The sequence below is a fragment of the Perca fluviatilis genome, chromosome 15 (genome assembly GCF_010015445.1).
Source record: "Perca fluviatilis chromosome 15, GENO_Pfluv_1.0, whole genome shotgun sequence".
Lineage (NCBI taxonomy): Eukaryota > Metazoa > Chordata > Actinopteri > Perciformes > Percidae > Perca > Perca fluviatilis.
The window spans coordinates 34,534,583-34,551,678 of record NC_053126.1 but is presented as its reverse complement, the minus strand read 5'-3'; the positions used below and the strand labels follow the sequence as shown (position 1 = coordinate 34,551,678).

The 17,096-nt window shown below is 39.8% G+C and overlaps 1 protein-coding gene across 1 annotated transcript; it reads right to left on the bottom strand.

Annotated features, from left to right (window-relative positions):
- Positions 1-963: 963 nt before the first annotated feature.
- Positions 964-15,719, bottom strand: LOC120574921 (GTPase IMAP family member 7-like). The gene is made up of 3 exons (XM_039825439.1): positions 15,652-15,719; positions 5,468-6,078; positions 964-1,169 (listed from the first exon to the last, which is right to left on the bottom strand). Exons 1-3 carry the CDS (start codon positions 15,692-15,694, stop codon positions 1,158-1,160), a joined length of 666 nt encoding a protein of 221 aa, XP_039681373.1. The 5' UTR covers positions 15,695-15,719; the 3' UTR covers positions 964-1,157.
- Between the last annotated feature and the right edge of the window lie 1,377 nt (positions 15,720-17,096).

Here is a 17,096-nt window from a genome sequence, read left to right as displayed (position 1 = left end):
CCCACGATGTGGGACAATAAAGTTAATCTTGAATCTTAAATCTTGAGTCTCTTTGTGTAATAATAGTTGTATAACCTCAACCCCGTGACGCACAAATAAGTTACACTGTGGTCTAATAACCATGGTGTCTACTACTGCAATGATATAGATCAATTTGATTATCTGATATCAAATCATTTACTAGTACTGCTTTAGAAGACAGAGATCTAATATTTAATAGTCCACATCTAATTTTCCTGTTCTGTTCTATCATTGCAGTGGTAGTTTTAATTCCAATTAGGTTCTTAAGTATAGCTCCTGTTTTGTTTCCCTTTGATTTAACTGATCTGAGTCGGGGGACAGACACCGTGGTTATGGGACTATGAGTGGGCGACTGCTCCAACGAGAGCACAGAGGACTGCGTAGCACTGCACCTCTGATTACTGATTTCAACCTTGGGTTGTCATGGTTTATGACCGATAAAAGACTTGTTCAGATTTCTTAATATGAGAGCAGCTCCGTCCAAAAACTAAATTATTTTCATCAGATCTAGTAAATGTAGTCTTTTAGAGTGTATGGTAATAATAATGGTCCTAAATTAGTTAAAATTGCTGTTTTCTTTTATTTAAAAATGTAAAAAAAGAAGTGTGGACACCCAATCCCCCACCTCCCTCCCCCCACCAAATTAGTGCAATTATTATATTATTATACAATTATTGTACAAAGGAATTCAAATTATAGCAGTTGAATGTGGTTATTATATCATTGCTAAGAACCAATTAGATTGCTTGATTTGAGTTCCCAGTTTTATAAACTAGAGTAGATCAAACAGTAGTTCCCATCATCAGCACAATAACAGCCATGTTGTTACGATCCGCCTGAGCCGTTGAGGTCAGCAGGTCGATACAGGAGACAGATCTGACAGTTAGAAACCAGCTGCTTCCAGTCGGTAATATTGACATTAATCTGAATGAAGACAAAGTCTGGAGGGTTACAGGTCTTTATTTTTGGTTGAAGTATTAAGTATTTTGAAAATCAGACACAAGGAATAACAACAAGATCATATTTTATGTCATTATCATATGAAATCAGAACAGTAACACATTATGTCTACAGGATCAGGCTGCACCACGACTCCATCAAGGCTCCGTTTTCATTTCAATGTCCATTGGAGGTTTTCAGTGGACCGTCTGTATATCACACATTTAAAATATATAGTTCAGAGTTTTACACACACTGTTCTTGGTTTACGTGCACATTGAATACAAGTTTGCAGCTTGTTTAGATGTAGAAAGAGATGCTTTGTGGCTGTACTTGAAAATGACATCCATTTAACTTTCTCTGTAATCAATCATTTTAAATATATAAAAAAAACTATATAATTATATTTAAAAGTTTATTATTCCCGGAGTCTGAGGTCATCAGGTCAGATGTTGTTAGTGGTCTCCAGCACTCAATTTAAAACCAGAGGGGATCGATCTTTTCAATCAGTGGCACCCAGGATGTGGAACGCACTTCCACTCTCTTTGCGTTGCTGATTTTATGTACCTATGTTTTCCTTTGTATTCTTATGTCTTCTATTTATCGTTTTCCAATTTATTGTGAAGCACTTTGTGATTTTAACTGTGAAAAGTGCTATACAAACAAACATTACTTACTCATTAGATCTCTGTCATCTGGATTATGACGTGCTGATCAGCTAACACAATATGATTATTGACTGAAAGGCTCATTACTGTTGATATGATCGAACACCAAAAAGATGTAATCCTGGCTAACTTTTAAAAATCCAAACAGCACAGAATTCATTTCTCCCTCTCTAAAAAATCATATTTGCCAAGCATCAGAAACTGATTTGCCATACACGCTAATTAAATAACAGCCAATGGGACATTGTTGGAATTTGGCGCACTTTGGCTCAAACCCTGAAACTGAAATATTCAATAGGTCTTCAAACCAGATTTTGACACAGGTCCACTTCACGAGACAGGACCTTAAAGTGATGGTTCGGAGTAATTCACCCTAGGGTCCTTTGCACAATGACCTCGAGCCAAACACCCCCACAGAAGCTTTTTTCACCTGGTTCTAACATTGGGAGAGTTAGCGTAGAGTAGCGTTAGCCGCTGAATAGCTTAGCGCAGAGGCTAATGGATCCGAAGTGTCTCTTAACATTACCCCACTAATAATGCCCAAAATGATACCAAAGGTCTACACTAGTATATATAGGTTGCACTCATAAAATGATGGATTGGAAAGTTTGTAAGTACACCAGAAGTTTATGTAAATAACACTTGCCTGCTGGCTTCTGCTCTCTGCTGTTGTTGTTGCTGCTGTGAGACGAGTGCTTAGGGACATCTACAAATTACAACACCGAAAAGAGATGCAACAAAAATATTTTTTAATTTAACTTATTTTTTAAAGTAAGTGCTGTAGTATAACTAGCAGGAGACAAGTAATAATTGAGGTAAGTTTGGAGACATTACCTTATTTAATCATTAAATTAATATATATTTTGTTGCATCTCTTTTCGGTTGTTGTAATTTGTAGATGTCCCTAAGCACTCTTACTGCCCGGGCGGTAAGAGCAGCAGCAGCAGCGCAGAGCAGAAGCCAGCAGGCAAGTGTTATTTACATAAACTTCTGGTGTACTTACAGACTTTACAATCCATCGTTTTATGAGAGCATAACCTATTTGTACTACTGTAGACGTTTGGTATCATTCCGGCATTATTAGTGGGGTAATGTTAAGAGACACTGCGAGTCCATTAGCCTCTGCGCTAAGCTATTCAGCGGATATACGCCCTTCACGTCCGCCCCACCATGTTCGACCCAGGTGAAAAAAGCTTCTGGGGGGGTGTTTGGCTCGAGATCATGGTGCAAAGGACCCTAGGGTGAAATTACTCCGAACCATCACTTTAAAGTGCTCATATTATGCACATTTTCGGGTTCATAATTGTATTAAGAGGTTATATCAGAATAGGTGTACATGGTTTAATTTTCAAAAACACCATATTTTTGTTGTACTAAACATTGCTGCAGATCCTCTTTTAACCCTGTGTGTTGAGCTCTCTGTTTTAGCTACAGAGTGAGACATCTCACTTCTGTTTCATCTTTGTTGGGAGTCGCACATGTGCAGTAGCTAGGTAAGCACTACTAGCCAGTCAGAAGCATAGTATGAGGGCGTGCCCTGACAGTACCTAGGTAAGGACTACTAGCCAGTCAGAAGCAGAGTATAAGAGTGTGCCCTGACAGTACCTAGGTAAGTACTAAGCCAGTCAGAAGCAGAGTATGGGGCATTCCCTGACAGTACCTAAGTAAGTACTAAGCCAGTCAGAAGCAGAGTATGAGGGCGTGCCCTGACAGTACCTAGGTAAGGACTACTAGCCAGTCAGAAGCAGAGTATGAAGGCGTGCCATGACAGTACCTAGGTAAGGACTACTATCCAGTCAGAAGCAGAGTATGAGGGTGTGCTCTGACATTACCTAGTTAAGTACTACTAGCCAGTCAGAAGCAGAGTATAAGAGCATGCCCTGATAGTACCTAGGTAAGTATTAAGCCAGTTAGAAGCAGAGTATGAGGGCGTGCCCTGACAGTACCTAGGTAAGGACTACTAGCCAGTCAGAAGCAGAGTATGAGGGCATGCCCTGACAGTACCTAGGTAAGGACTACTAGCTAGTCAGAAGCAGAGTATGAAGGCATGCTCTGACATTACCTAGGTAAGTACTACTAGCCAGTCAGAAGCAGAGTATAAGAGCGTGTCCTGACAGTACCTAGGTAAGTATTAAGCCAGTAAGAAGCAGAGTATCAGGGCGTGCCCTGACATTACCTATGTAAGTACTACTAGCCAGTCAGAAGCAGAGTATAAGAGCGTGTCCTGACAGTACCTAGGTAAGGACTACTATCCAGTCAGAAGCAGAGTATGAGGGCGTGCCCTGACAGTACCTAGGTAAGGACTACTAGCCAGTCAGAAGCAGAGTATGAGAGCGTGCTCTGACATTACCTAGGTAAGTACTACTAGCTAGTCAGAAGCAGAGTATAAGAGCGTGCCCTGACAGTACCTAGGTAAGTATTAAGCCAGTTAGAAGCAGAGTATGAGGGCGTGCCCTGACAGTACCTAGGTAAGGGATACTAGCCAGTTAGAAGCAGAGTATGAGGGCGTGCCCTGACAGTACCTAGGTAAGGACTACTAGCCAGTTAGAAGCAGAGTATGAGGGCGTGCCCTGACAGTACCTAGGTAAGGGATACTAGCCAGTCAGAAGCAGAGTATGAGGGCGTGCCCTGACAGTACCTAGGTAAGGACTACTAGCCAGTCGGAAGCAGAGTATGAGGGGGTGCCCTGACAGTACCTAGGTAAGGACTACTAGCCAGTCAGAAGCAGAGTATGAGGGCGTGCCCTGACAGTACCTAGGTAAGGACTACTAGCCAGTCAGAAGCAGATTATGAGGGCGTGCCCTGACAGTACCTAGGTAAGGACTACTAGCTAGTCAGAAGCAGAGTATGAGGGCGTGCCCTGACAGTACCTAGGTAAGGACTACTAGCCAGTCAGAAGCAGAGTATGAGGGCATGCCCTGACACAAAAGACAACCTGGAGCCTTAGGGGCCACTGAGGTTGGTTCAGCCATAAATGTAATAACACAAAGTGTGAGAATTAATCAAATGATTGTTGATTGTGTGTAAATAAAACAGCTTCCACTAACATGATGGTGTATAGCAACATGGATGGATTACCCGAAAGACGTGCCGAAGGGCCAAAGGGCCAAAGGGCTCAGGGGCCACAACCTATTATTATTGATTATTTCTTGTTGAACAGTCAAATGTTTGTTTAAAGCTGCAGAAATAACTTAGGGATGTAATTTTTTTTTTTTGTCCCCAATTTGGATCCGAATCCTTTTAATATTGAATATTTGAGTAATAAATCTCTTTTCACATAAACCAGCTGTACGCTTTTCCCACATACCAGTTAAATTCAACAAAGCAATTACATATGTTCAACAGCTGAATATATTATAATACAAATAAAACAAAGTTTAAGAGTCACATTTTCTTTTGTAATTTCCTCCAATATTTTGCACAGTATTTAGGGTACCACATTCTGATCACCAGACTGTCCTCACCCAGATTACGACTGTGTAGGTTGATTGTGCAAGCTACTATAAAATAAAAAAAAAATAACTAAATATACAAACCGCACCACCATCATTTCCCCCTTTACAGTATTTTCATTTGTAAGAATTGGTCTGATCAGCTTAAATAAGACAAGAACATGTGTTGCTGCATTTGCACTTTTTTTTGTCGCATATCACTATACCTGCCACTGCAGCACACAGTAGTCCACCCCCTACAGCTCCTAGTGCCGCTCCTATGGTAGACGTTATCTGACCCTCACCAGCAAGATACCCAAACAGACATCCAGCACCCATACCAGAAAGAACTGCAGTTCGAATACAAGCTAGTTTGGATTGTCTTCCTCCTTCTGCGGCATTTTGTACCTGTTGTAAGGCAGTTTCAGCCTCTTGGAGCATCTCAGCGGTGTAGTAGCTTCCTTCTTCTGCCTGAACCTTATCGTTGATCTTCTTCAGTAGCTCAGGGACCTTTTCGGGATGATTGTCAAGAAGATGGTATCCATAATCACACTTATTGATTAGCTCGTGGAGATTTTCATTGCGACGAATAAAGTCCTCTATGGTACCTTTCAGCTCTTCTCCACGGGTGAACAACACCATAGTGTAATCCATTGTGTTTTTGCCAAAAGTATCGCAAATGCTTTTCACCATGTCTTCTACTTTCTTTGTGTATTTATCTCTCACACTCAGCACAATCAGGAACACATGAGGACCAGGTTTGGCAAGTTTGATGGATTTCTTGATCTTTCTCATAATCTCCTCTTCTGTTTGGTCAATGCTTAACAGACCAGGAGTATCAACAACAACTACATTTTGGTTGTTAATTTTCCTCTTTTCCTTCTGGCACTTCTCTGTGACAGGAGATAGACCGGGCTTTGAGTGGAATAGGTCATTGCCCAGGATGGTGTTTCCTGAAAAACTCTTCCCAACTCTGACCTTCCCAAGCAGGATGATCCTCAGCTCTGGCTTTTCATCTGCTGGAAAATGTTATAGACATTAGTAAAGTAAGAATTTCCTCTTCCATGATGTTATGTCAAACACTCAAATCTATGACAATATATGAGATTGTGAGTCAGATGTTTACATTCAGATCAATTCCACTATCATGTTTCTACGGTAAGCCAATTTTGCAATGGAAATGGAATGGAATGGAAATGGAAATTGATTTATTTGAAACAGGGACAATGCACAAATAAACATTAAATTTGTTAAACAAGAGAATATGTCTTGGGCCAGGTTATAGCAACAATTGCTCATTTCCACCTGTAGTCCCTGGGCAGGTATGACAAATTTAAAAAACAATTTACAATTTTAAATAGAAATAGAAATATCACAAAACTATATATAAATGACATGATGTGCATAGTAATTAACAACAAACAGTTTAGTAAAAACAGGGGCGCCATCAGCCCACTCACTCTCTCTTTCTCCACCCTCCCAGCACACACACTGAAAGAGTTCAGCAGCAGCTTAGGCACATTAGAGTACATGCAACTCCAGATATTCATTAATACAAGGATACACACACACAGACCCACACATTCACACTCACATACACACACACCCACATAAATACAATATCTTACAGATGTGAGCGAACTTGTTTACTCAACAACCAACTCTTTGTTAGGCATGGGAAGGTGTGAGAATTTGTACATAAAATATGTTCCGTGGTAAGGGCATTCCACTGCCTCATGGCAACACATGAGAAAGAGGAACTCCCAAATTGGGTTTTACGTTGTGGGATGCTACACTCCCCCCTTGTAACGCTTCGAGTTGTTTGCACTGTTATTTCGGAGCAGAGTGTTACAAACATTTTCAGAGGGGGAGCAGTAGCACTGTATATGATTCTATGTAACAAAGACACATTTGAGTGTTTTATTAAATTATCAAAACTAAGTAGATCATATTTGACAAGTATATGGCAATGATGATAATGACGTGGTTTTTTGTCATGAATCTTGAGGCAGTTTTTATACAAAGATATAAGATAAGGGTTTTATGACTGTTTTACATGCCTGAGACCAGGATGTAATGCAGTATAACAAGTGGGGGATGATCATTGCATTTAAGTATATACTAGATGCTTCAGTGGTGAGAGAGTTTCTTATGTATCTAAAATTTACTAAATTGAAATTGAGTTTGTTGCACAAATTTTTAACATGACCTTTAAAACTAAGTGTTGAATCTAGAGTTACCCCTAGATATTTAAATCTCTCTACGTGTTTTATATATTGGCCGTTTACTAAAATTTCAGGATAAGTTTTAAGTTTAGATCGATTTGTGAAGAATATGGTTACAGTTTTTTCAACATTTAATGTGAGACACGAATTATGTAACCAGTCACTAACCTTGCTCATGACACTTGATAATGTCTAGGCTATGTCTGTTGCACTTCTCCCATGGGTATATAAAACGGTGTCATCAGCATACATAACAATATTTATGACCTTGCAGACCGAAGGCAGGTCATTAATATATAAACAAAAGGGCAGTGGCCCTAAAATTGACCTCTGTGGAACTCCCACAGTGGATGCAAGAAATGTAGACAATGTTCCATTTACTTGTACACATTGTTTTCGATTTATCAAGTATGATTTTATCCAATTTTGGACATTTATGGAGATATCATATTTGGCCAGTTTGTGTATCAGTACCTTATGGTTAACTGTATCAAATGCTTTGCGTAAATCTAAGAAGACTGCCCCCACCACTCCTCCTTGATCTAAGCTAGTTTTAATTTCTTCAAGGAAGTAGCGCATGCAGTTTCAGTGGAATGTTTTTTTCTGAAACCAAATTGCATAGGATGAAAAAAGGACTTTGAGTCCAGATGTGCTATTAGTTGTTCTGCCACAACTTTTTCGATAACCTTTGATGCAGCTGGGAGAATACTGATGGGTCGGTAATTAGAGACCACTTGAGTATCTCCACATTTATGCACAGGGGTGACGATGGCAGGCTTAAGCACACTGGGAAAGATGTTTTCATTAAAAGACTTATTTATAATCATGGCTAGAGGTATCACAATAGATGTCTTGTTTTGTTTTAAAAAAGCTTTATCACAACCATCTATATCTTTAGCTTTGCTATTAGATAAAAGTGAGATTACATTTTCCACTTTCTCTGTGTTAATAAGGGAAAACTTGAAAGCAGAATCTTCACAGGTAAAATCTGCTCTAGCCTTTCTAAGTTGTTGTGTGACTTTATTTTTTAAACTTTTAAAAATCAGATGATCAGTATTTCATTTTGATTTTAAAAACTTTTTCAAAGAAGCATCCCTTTTTTCATTAATTCACAGAGATTTGTGTTGAACCAGGGTAGATTATATTTTTTATTTGTTTTCTTGCCCCTTTTTTTGGTGTATTTTAATATAATGTCTTTAATAGTTGACATTAAATCAGCACAGGCTGGCTCACAGGGCATGCTACCAATGGTGTTATGCCAATTTACTTGCTTTATTTCATTTTCAATGAAGGCCATGTCCTTTGGAGCGATAAAAGGCATGGATTTCCCCTTTTCCCCCCAATGGCAAATCATACCCCACCCTACTCTGCCTCTGATAGCAAGTATTGGTTCTCTTCATTGGTTAGGTTGGTTACTTTGGTTAGTTTTAGAAGAGGAGTGGTTAGTGTAAAAATACCAGGGTAAACTGATCAAAGGCAGAGTAGGTCATGCCTTCACTATCCTAGGAAAATAAAAGAATGTGTACAGTAAATATGAAGCTACTACAAGCTGCCTGTCAGAGTAATGTGGGAACCTAACCATGTGGACTTTTTAAACAAAGAAAAAACTCTGCACACATGTGGCCTCCCCTTTCAAAGGAATTGCAGAGACAGCCTGGACAGCCAACAGGCTCCAAAAACTCCAGACTTTGAAGGTCTCACCTACAGTAAGTGTTACTTTTAGGTTTGAATTCTGATCCTGGCTTCCCATTGAATGAGACTCACTACTATGGCGTCACCCAGCAGATAAAATCAGGCGCAGGTAGCAGTTCTTCACCTTGCTGGACACGTTTTGTGTTCATTGTTACAGATTTTTGATCCTAAGAAATCGCTGTGCAACCAGCCTAGATGTTAACAATTAACCATTTATCCTTCAATCTGATGTTCAACTATCTATTAGATCAGCACCTCTAAACCTGAGGCCATGGTTCTCATCAGGAAACCAATGGAGTGCCTACTCCGGGTGGGGAATGAGTCCTTATCCCAAATAAAGGAGGTCAAGTACCTCGGAATCTTGTCCGCGAGGGAGGGGACAATGGAGAGGGAGATTGAACGGAGAATGGGAGCAGCGGTATTAAATTCACTTGCACCGCTTACTTCAATGCACCGCTTACAACTATTTTTGTTCCTACCCTAACCTATGGTCATGAAGGCTGGGTCATGACCAAAAGAACTAGATCCCCGGTACAAGCAGCTGAATTGGGGTTTCTCATGAGGGTGGCTGCTGTCTCCCTTAGAGATAGGTTGAGAAGCACAATCATCAATGAGGAACTCGGAGAAGAGCCGGTGTTCCTTTGCGTGGAAAGCGGGCCTCTGGTAAGGATGCCCCGGCACGTCCAGCTCGGAGGATACCTCGGGGAATACCCAGGTCAGAGCTGTTTAATGTGGTAAAGTTTGGGGTCCCCTGCTAGAGCCACTGCCCCGCGACCCGACACCGGATAAGCGGTTTAAAATGAGTGAGTGATGAGTGATTAATCAGTAATGCTGGTAACATTTTATTACATTTTAAGGAGCAGTAACTGCTCCTTAAAATGTGGGATTTTAAAACACATTAGTACTGTGTTTTGACCTTCAGAATGTTATAACTTGTCCACGTGCAGAGATCAGTTAAAATTTTAGACAAAATTATTCTTGACCACCCCGATACCATGGGCATAATTACATGGAGTGACAGCTGTGTGCCTCAAAACAGAAACTCCATAATAGCGTTTGCTATGGCAGAATTCTTGACGAGGAATTCTAAGATTCACCAGATTAAACTGTGGTACTCTACCCCAGGTCCTTCTGCTGTATAAGAGGTAGATAATGTGCACAGTCAAATTGAGAAGGCAATGGCATTATCTGAATTCTACTCTCCCGTGTCATTCTTGCGTGTGTTACTCAAAGTAAACAGGAACAACCCAAACAGATGAGAGAATCAGATTTCTATGACTTTCACTCATGTTCCAAAGTGTTTAAGTACAAACAGGTGCCATTTGCTGCAGTGTGTCAGCTCGTATTTGATCAGTGCCCATATACACTTCACTACAAAACATCACATGCACAGGCTTTAGAGGTAGCAGGAGACTTTAGAGGACCAAGTAAAACCAGGAGAAACTTGGCACCTACATGCACCCGACCCAAGCCAAGGATGCTTCCAAAACAGAGCCATGTCTCAGAGGCCAAGATGAATGATATGGAGTCGATGTTTAAATTCATGCCACTTGCAGATAAATAGTATTACCAAGCTATGACGAAGAAATTAGCTAAATTAGTAGGCCTACACTGAATAACTGCTTGCTATGTATGTATGTATGTGTGCAAGTTTTACAGAGTCGGTGAGTTGGAAATCAAACACTATTTCATTGATATGTTGAAGAAATAATTGTTCAATAGGCCTTAATGTTAGATTGCCAACATGAGCTAGTTGTGTGTTGATGAATAAGTGAATAGTATGTAATGTAAGTATGTGATGTATGTGAATAGTAAGTGATACTATGTATATTTTTATTGCATTAAATGATTTTCATTGCAAGTAACAGCATCTCAAATGAGCTCCATTTTAAGTAACCAGTCTTGGGTTTGAAATACCTTGTTCATAAGCAAAACATTTATGATCAGTTTTATCTGAATGAGTAATATTGTTTGACATGTTTTACATTTAAATTGTTTAAAAATGATTTGATAAACTATCAAAATACAGACTGATATTCATTCAACTCATTTAGCTTTTCTACTGAAAAGACTTTGATAAACTGAAGGACCTGACCGACAGGACATATACAGTATATATATATATATATATATATACAGTGTTGGGGAGTAACGGAATACATGTAACGGCGTTACGTATTCAGAATACAAATTATGAGTAACTGTATTCCGTTACAGTTACAATTTAAATCGTTGGTATTTAGAATACAGTTACATTGTTGAAATCAATGGATTACATGACGATACTTCTCTGTTTCACGAGTTTATTCACTCTGACTAAATTAAGGCAACTCTATGCATTTTCCAGAAGCCCCGATATGAAATCGGAAAAAATAGCTATTTGCGTGATCAGTCACAATGGAGTCGGAACCGTCACGACAGAGCTAGGACAGGAATAAGTTTCTATCTTGGAAATTCAAACAGCATTTCACATTAAAGAACGAACAGGGAGAATGAAATATAACTGTGCAGTGCAACCGGTGCTTGCCAGCAACCAACCTCCTTTCAGCATCCAAATTACTCCACCTCCAACCTGAAGAAGCATCTTAAAGTAAGCTATTTTTTTAATTAGCCAAGGGTAGTCGTCTGCTGTAGTTTTACTGGTCACCTTGCTATTTTAACATTGACATGCGACTTTACATTCTCCTACGTGCTGATTTACTAGCTCCAGAGCCGTTTAAAGACTGACTAGCCCCGTTTGACATGCTAGCTAACGTTAGCTAAAATTAGCTCGTGGTAGCAAGACTGCGGTTAGATTTTTGTAGTATGCAGTTCGGGACTACCAATAATCTATCTGCTTGTTAGGGTACACATTCAGCTAGTTGGAATAAAAAGAACACACCATTATAGGCCTGTGTAGTAAGCTGGATGTGATAGCTGCATTCCTACACTTATAAAACGCAATTCAATGTGGAAGTAATCCTGAAGTAATCCAAGTATTCAGAATACGTTACTCAGATTGAGTAACGTAACGGAATACGTCACAAATTACATTTGTGGGCATGTATTCTGTATTCCTTAACGAAATACGTTTTGAAAGTATCCTTCCCAACACTGTATATATATCATGGTTTTTATATATACACTACTGGTCAAAAGTTTTAGAACACCCCAATTTTTCTAGTTTTTTCTTGAAATTTTAGCAGTTCAAGTCCAATGAATAGCTTGAAATGGTACAAAGATTAAGTGGTGAACTGCCTGAAGGTAAAAAAAAAAATAAGGTTACCCAAAACTGAAAAATAATGTGCATTTCAGTATTTTACAAAAAGGCCTTTTTCAGGGAACAAGAAATGGGTAAACAATGTAAAGCTGTTCTGCAGCAATGGAGGTTGATCAAGCTTTGAAAGTTGATGCTACCAATTCCCACAGGTGTTCCAACTTGTCTGGATTACTTACAACCCCCTCTGTTTGTATACAAGTATTGTTGGAACACACTGTTACCATACCCTCGTGAGCATTATTTGAACAGTATTGTACTGCAGAAAGTAGTGTGATGCCATAAAAATGGTGGGGAAAAGGCAATTAACAATTAAAGAGAGACAGACCATCATATCACTTAAGAATGTTGGTCTTTCCTACAGAGAAATTGAGAAGAAAGTCAAGGGGCCCTATCTTGCACTCAGCGCAATTGCCTTTGTACACCGACGCATGTATCATTCCTATTTTGCACCCTACGCACAGCGGACTTTTCCCTCCACAGACGCACGTCGGTAAATTAGGGAATGTATTTGCGCTCCCGGGGGCGGTACAGCGAAAAGAGGAGGCGTGTTCAGGCGCAAACGTTACCTGGTGCTATTTTGCAGTTTCATAAAACAATTCCTCCACTGACCAGGAAAAACCTGGTCTAAAGTCAGTGGCATTAGTCTAAAGTCAGTGGCACTAGTCTAAAGTCAGTGGCGCGTTATTCAGATGCTATTTTAGGGGCGCATGCTTGGCCATAATGTAGCGTGTGCTCAACACACATACACTTTACTTCTCTCATCTACATGGACGCAGCAGTTCCCATTTTTGCAAACCATATATAATTACAAGGAAAAATATTACTGAAAATGCGCTTCAGGTGTTTGGATAGGTCAGGAGGCACTTTACATTACAGTCCTCAAAAAGTCGCAGCATTCTTTGTGGCTTGTTGTGTTTTACACAACATTTCCATGAATCATGGATGTGTTGATGACATAAATGAGGAAATATTAGAGGACTTAAGGAGACGTGATGTTGAACTATGGCGGGATTGGACACTCCGGCGGGATCTGGTCCGGGAGTGGCAATGCGCGATGCGCTCCTGGTGGAGCGGGTGGACGGCGATGGAGTGGGGGGAGGAAGGGGCACAACAGGAGGAGGTGGTGTGTTTGGAGGCCCACGCTCCATGGCTGCAGCAATCCTCTTCAAACTTGAGGAGATGCGCCCGAGAGGAGCAGCAACATCGCCACCCAGTCAAGACAGGCATTTATTACTTTGCCACAAAGTTTCAACTGGAAAGAGAAGACTTCGAGCTGCAGGTTTGAATCTTCGGTTCATCACGCAGGATTTTTGTACGCCGTCGAGTAGGCGAAAGGATGGTTCCTCAGTGTGTGACATCAACTGTCAAACATGGAGGAGGAAGCGTGATGGTGTGGGGCTGTTTTGCTGGATCCACGGTCGGTGATTTGTACAGAGTGAAAGGCACCCTGAACCAAAACGGCTACCACAGCATTTTGCAGCGCCTTGCAGTACCCTCTGGTATGCGCCTAGTTGGTCAGGGGTTCATCCTACAGCAAGATAATGACCCAAAACATAAGTCCAAGCTATGCCAGAACTACCTTAGCAAAAAAGAACAAGATGGTAAGCTTAAAAACATGGAGTGGCCAGCACAGTCACCAGACTTAAACCCCATTGAGCTGGTTTGGGATGAACTGGACAGAAAAGTGAAAGCAAAGCAACCTACAAGTGCCACACATTTATGGGAACTTCTGCAACAGAGTTGGGAAGAACTTTCTGAAGAATATTTTATTTCCATTGTAGAAAGAATGCCTCGAGTGTGTTCAACTGTTATATCTGCCAAAGGGGGCTACTTTGATGAGTAAAAAATGTAGAATACATTTTGGTTTATAAATTGATTCCATGATTTCTTTTTTAACTTAAATTGTTCATTTATTCTATTCTTTAATTTCAGAGTACAATAAGACATTGAGCTGCATGAATTTCAATAAAAACCTGGAAAAATTGGGGAGTTCTAAAACTTTTGACCGGTAGTGTATATATTGACCTGCATCAGACCATGCATTTTCATTTAACTTACATTTATCTTGAGTAAGAAGGATGAAAGGAAAAATTACGCACTGGAAAAATATTGTGTTATTGCAGTAAGTGGATGAATGCATGAAGATTTAATATATATGAATTGAACATTCCAACAGTATGTAAGTAAATTGTTACAATTCTTTGATAATCATTGTTCCTTTTTCTGTTTTTGAAGATATAACCTTTTAATTCCAAGGCAGCTGTTAGTTTTAGAACTATAAGGTGCTATCTACAATTGACATGTTTCAAAAACCCTAACTTACAATTCATGTAGAATTTTGGTTTCTCAGATGTAGAATACATTCACGGTGTATGTAACTTGGGTGCTTTAAAGAAATGTGCTCCATTTGTCAGTTTTGCTATTTGCAATGCTAAAACTTTAAACATCTGTAAGTATTATGAGGAAAATGTAGTTAAAGTAAAGTAAAGAACAATCCTCCCATTTGCAGGCTGTTATCTTTTTGGCTAGTTTCATTTTGGTATAAAACATCAGATTTTATAAACTACATGTGTTTTGCGCGCAGGAATCTTAATGTGTAAAGTAACTAGTAACTAAAGCTGTCAGATGAATGTAGTAGAGTAAAAAGTACAATATTTCTCTCTCAAATGTAGCAGAGTCGAAGTAGAAAGTGGCATGAAAAGAAAAGACTCAAGTAGTACCTCAACATTTGGACTGAAGTATAGTACTGGAGTAAATGTACTTAGTTACATTCCACCCTGGTAATCATATTGAAGTAACTCATGCAATTGCAACTTTATAAAAGCCATCCAAATAATGTTTATAATTTATTTCTTAATTATTAACAAACACGTCATATAATATAAAAAAGAAGTATGAAACCATAAAATGTCAAAACAACAAATTATAGCATAACTAATAATAAGTAAATGCTATTACCATTTCATTGTTAATAACTTATTAAATTAAGTTTAACTTGCAACCAATTTACCATTTGTTAGTAATGGTTATGATAAAGTCTTACCAAATATAAAAAACAAATACAATAGTTAAAGAAAAGTATCTGCAAACATCCAACTAACTTACTAACTAACCACTAACTAAAATCTTAGATATTGTCTCTAAAATGCTGCTTAATCCAGTTGTGTGCAGATAATAAAACTCTCCACTGCAGATATGTACACTACCAAACATCTCTGAACTTCACAAAAACTCAACATTTCAGTTGTATTTTTAATGAATATTGAAAGATAGTTAAGTCCAAATTAGTTCAAAGTTGTCTCAAACATCATTGATCCCCAAACACAGGTTAAAAAGAGAATGAGCTGTTAATTGTTCCATATATGAAACCCCAGACACTGCAATGAGCTGTAGTACTGTAAAATAAATATATTTACCAGGAATCAGACTGTCACCTTCTTTCTTGGAAGAGTCGTTCATCGTTAAAGTCTTGTCTCTGTGGATGTCTTGTTCTGAGTATTTAAATTTCCAACTCATCATTTTATATTATAGCCTGCTTCTAGTTCCCTCCCCTGAAAGACACGTCACCTGAGCTGGCCAATCACAATTCAAATTGTGGCTGAAAGTAACAAATCAGGAGGCTCAGCTGAAGTTTACTTCCACAAGTCTATTTTTTCACCAGGGTCAATCAGTTTATTGTAGTTTAATTCATAAAAAATGTAAATTACAAAATCCCCACAATAAAATAGTTAGTTTAAGAGTTAAATGTACAGGATTTTGGAAGAAAAGTGACCCGGGACCAGACTGTTAGTGCAAATTGAAGAAACAGACATTTTTCGGAAGTGTGATTATTCATTTAGATGTTCAGATTGATACCACTCTCATGTCTGTACAATAAATATGAAGTTGCAGCTGGTAAGTTTAGCTTAGGTTAAAGGCTGAAAACAGAGGGAACAGCTAGTCTGGCTCTGTCCAAAGGTAACAAAATCCAACTACCAATAGGGTTGGGTATTGTTTTTTTTTTTCTGATTACCTGTGCTAAAATGCTACTTTTAAAACGGTGCTTGGTGCCTAAGCAGTGCATAAACCGATACTTACAAAAACATTTAAAAGCACAAAATGACAGTCCGGGATATTAAATGGCTAAGACCATATGGTCAAATTTAAAATGTAATAATAACTTCACCAGTTAATTGCTGTTAAACAACAAAAAGAAGAAACACATGATGGCAGAAGGTTACTTTACTACAACACTGAATGCACCATGAGCTATCAAGGTGCAATTGAATGTACCATTAGGTCCTGTCGGTGTTAGGGGTGGGAATCACAGGGTACCTCACAATACGATACATGGCTTACGATACAGCATTCTCCATCCATCCATCTTCGTCCGCTTATCCGGGGTCGGGTCGCGGGGGCAGCAGCTTCAGCAGGGGACCCCAAACTTCCCTTACCCGAGCCACATAAACCAGCTCGGAGTGGTGGATCCCGAGGCCTTCCCAGGACAGGGTGGAGATATAATCCCTTCACCTAGTCCTGGGTCTTCCCCGAGGCCTCCTCCCAGCTGGACGTCCCTCCACTTAGTCCTGGGTCTTCCCAGAGGCCTCCTCCCATCTGGATGTGCCTCCACCTAGTCCTGGGTCTTCCCCAAGGCCTCCTCCCAGCTGGACGTGCCTCCACCTAGTCCTGGGTCTTCCCAGATGCCTCCTCCCAGCTGGACGTGCCTCCACCTAAACCTGGGTCTTTCCCCGAGGCCTCCTCCCAGCTGGACGTCCCTCCACCTAGTCCTTGGTCTTCCCCGTGGCCTCCTCCCAGCTGGACGTACCTCCACTTAAACCTGGGTCTTCCCAAATAATGTATTTAAAATGTAATAATAACTTCA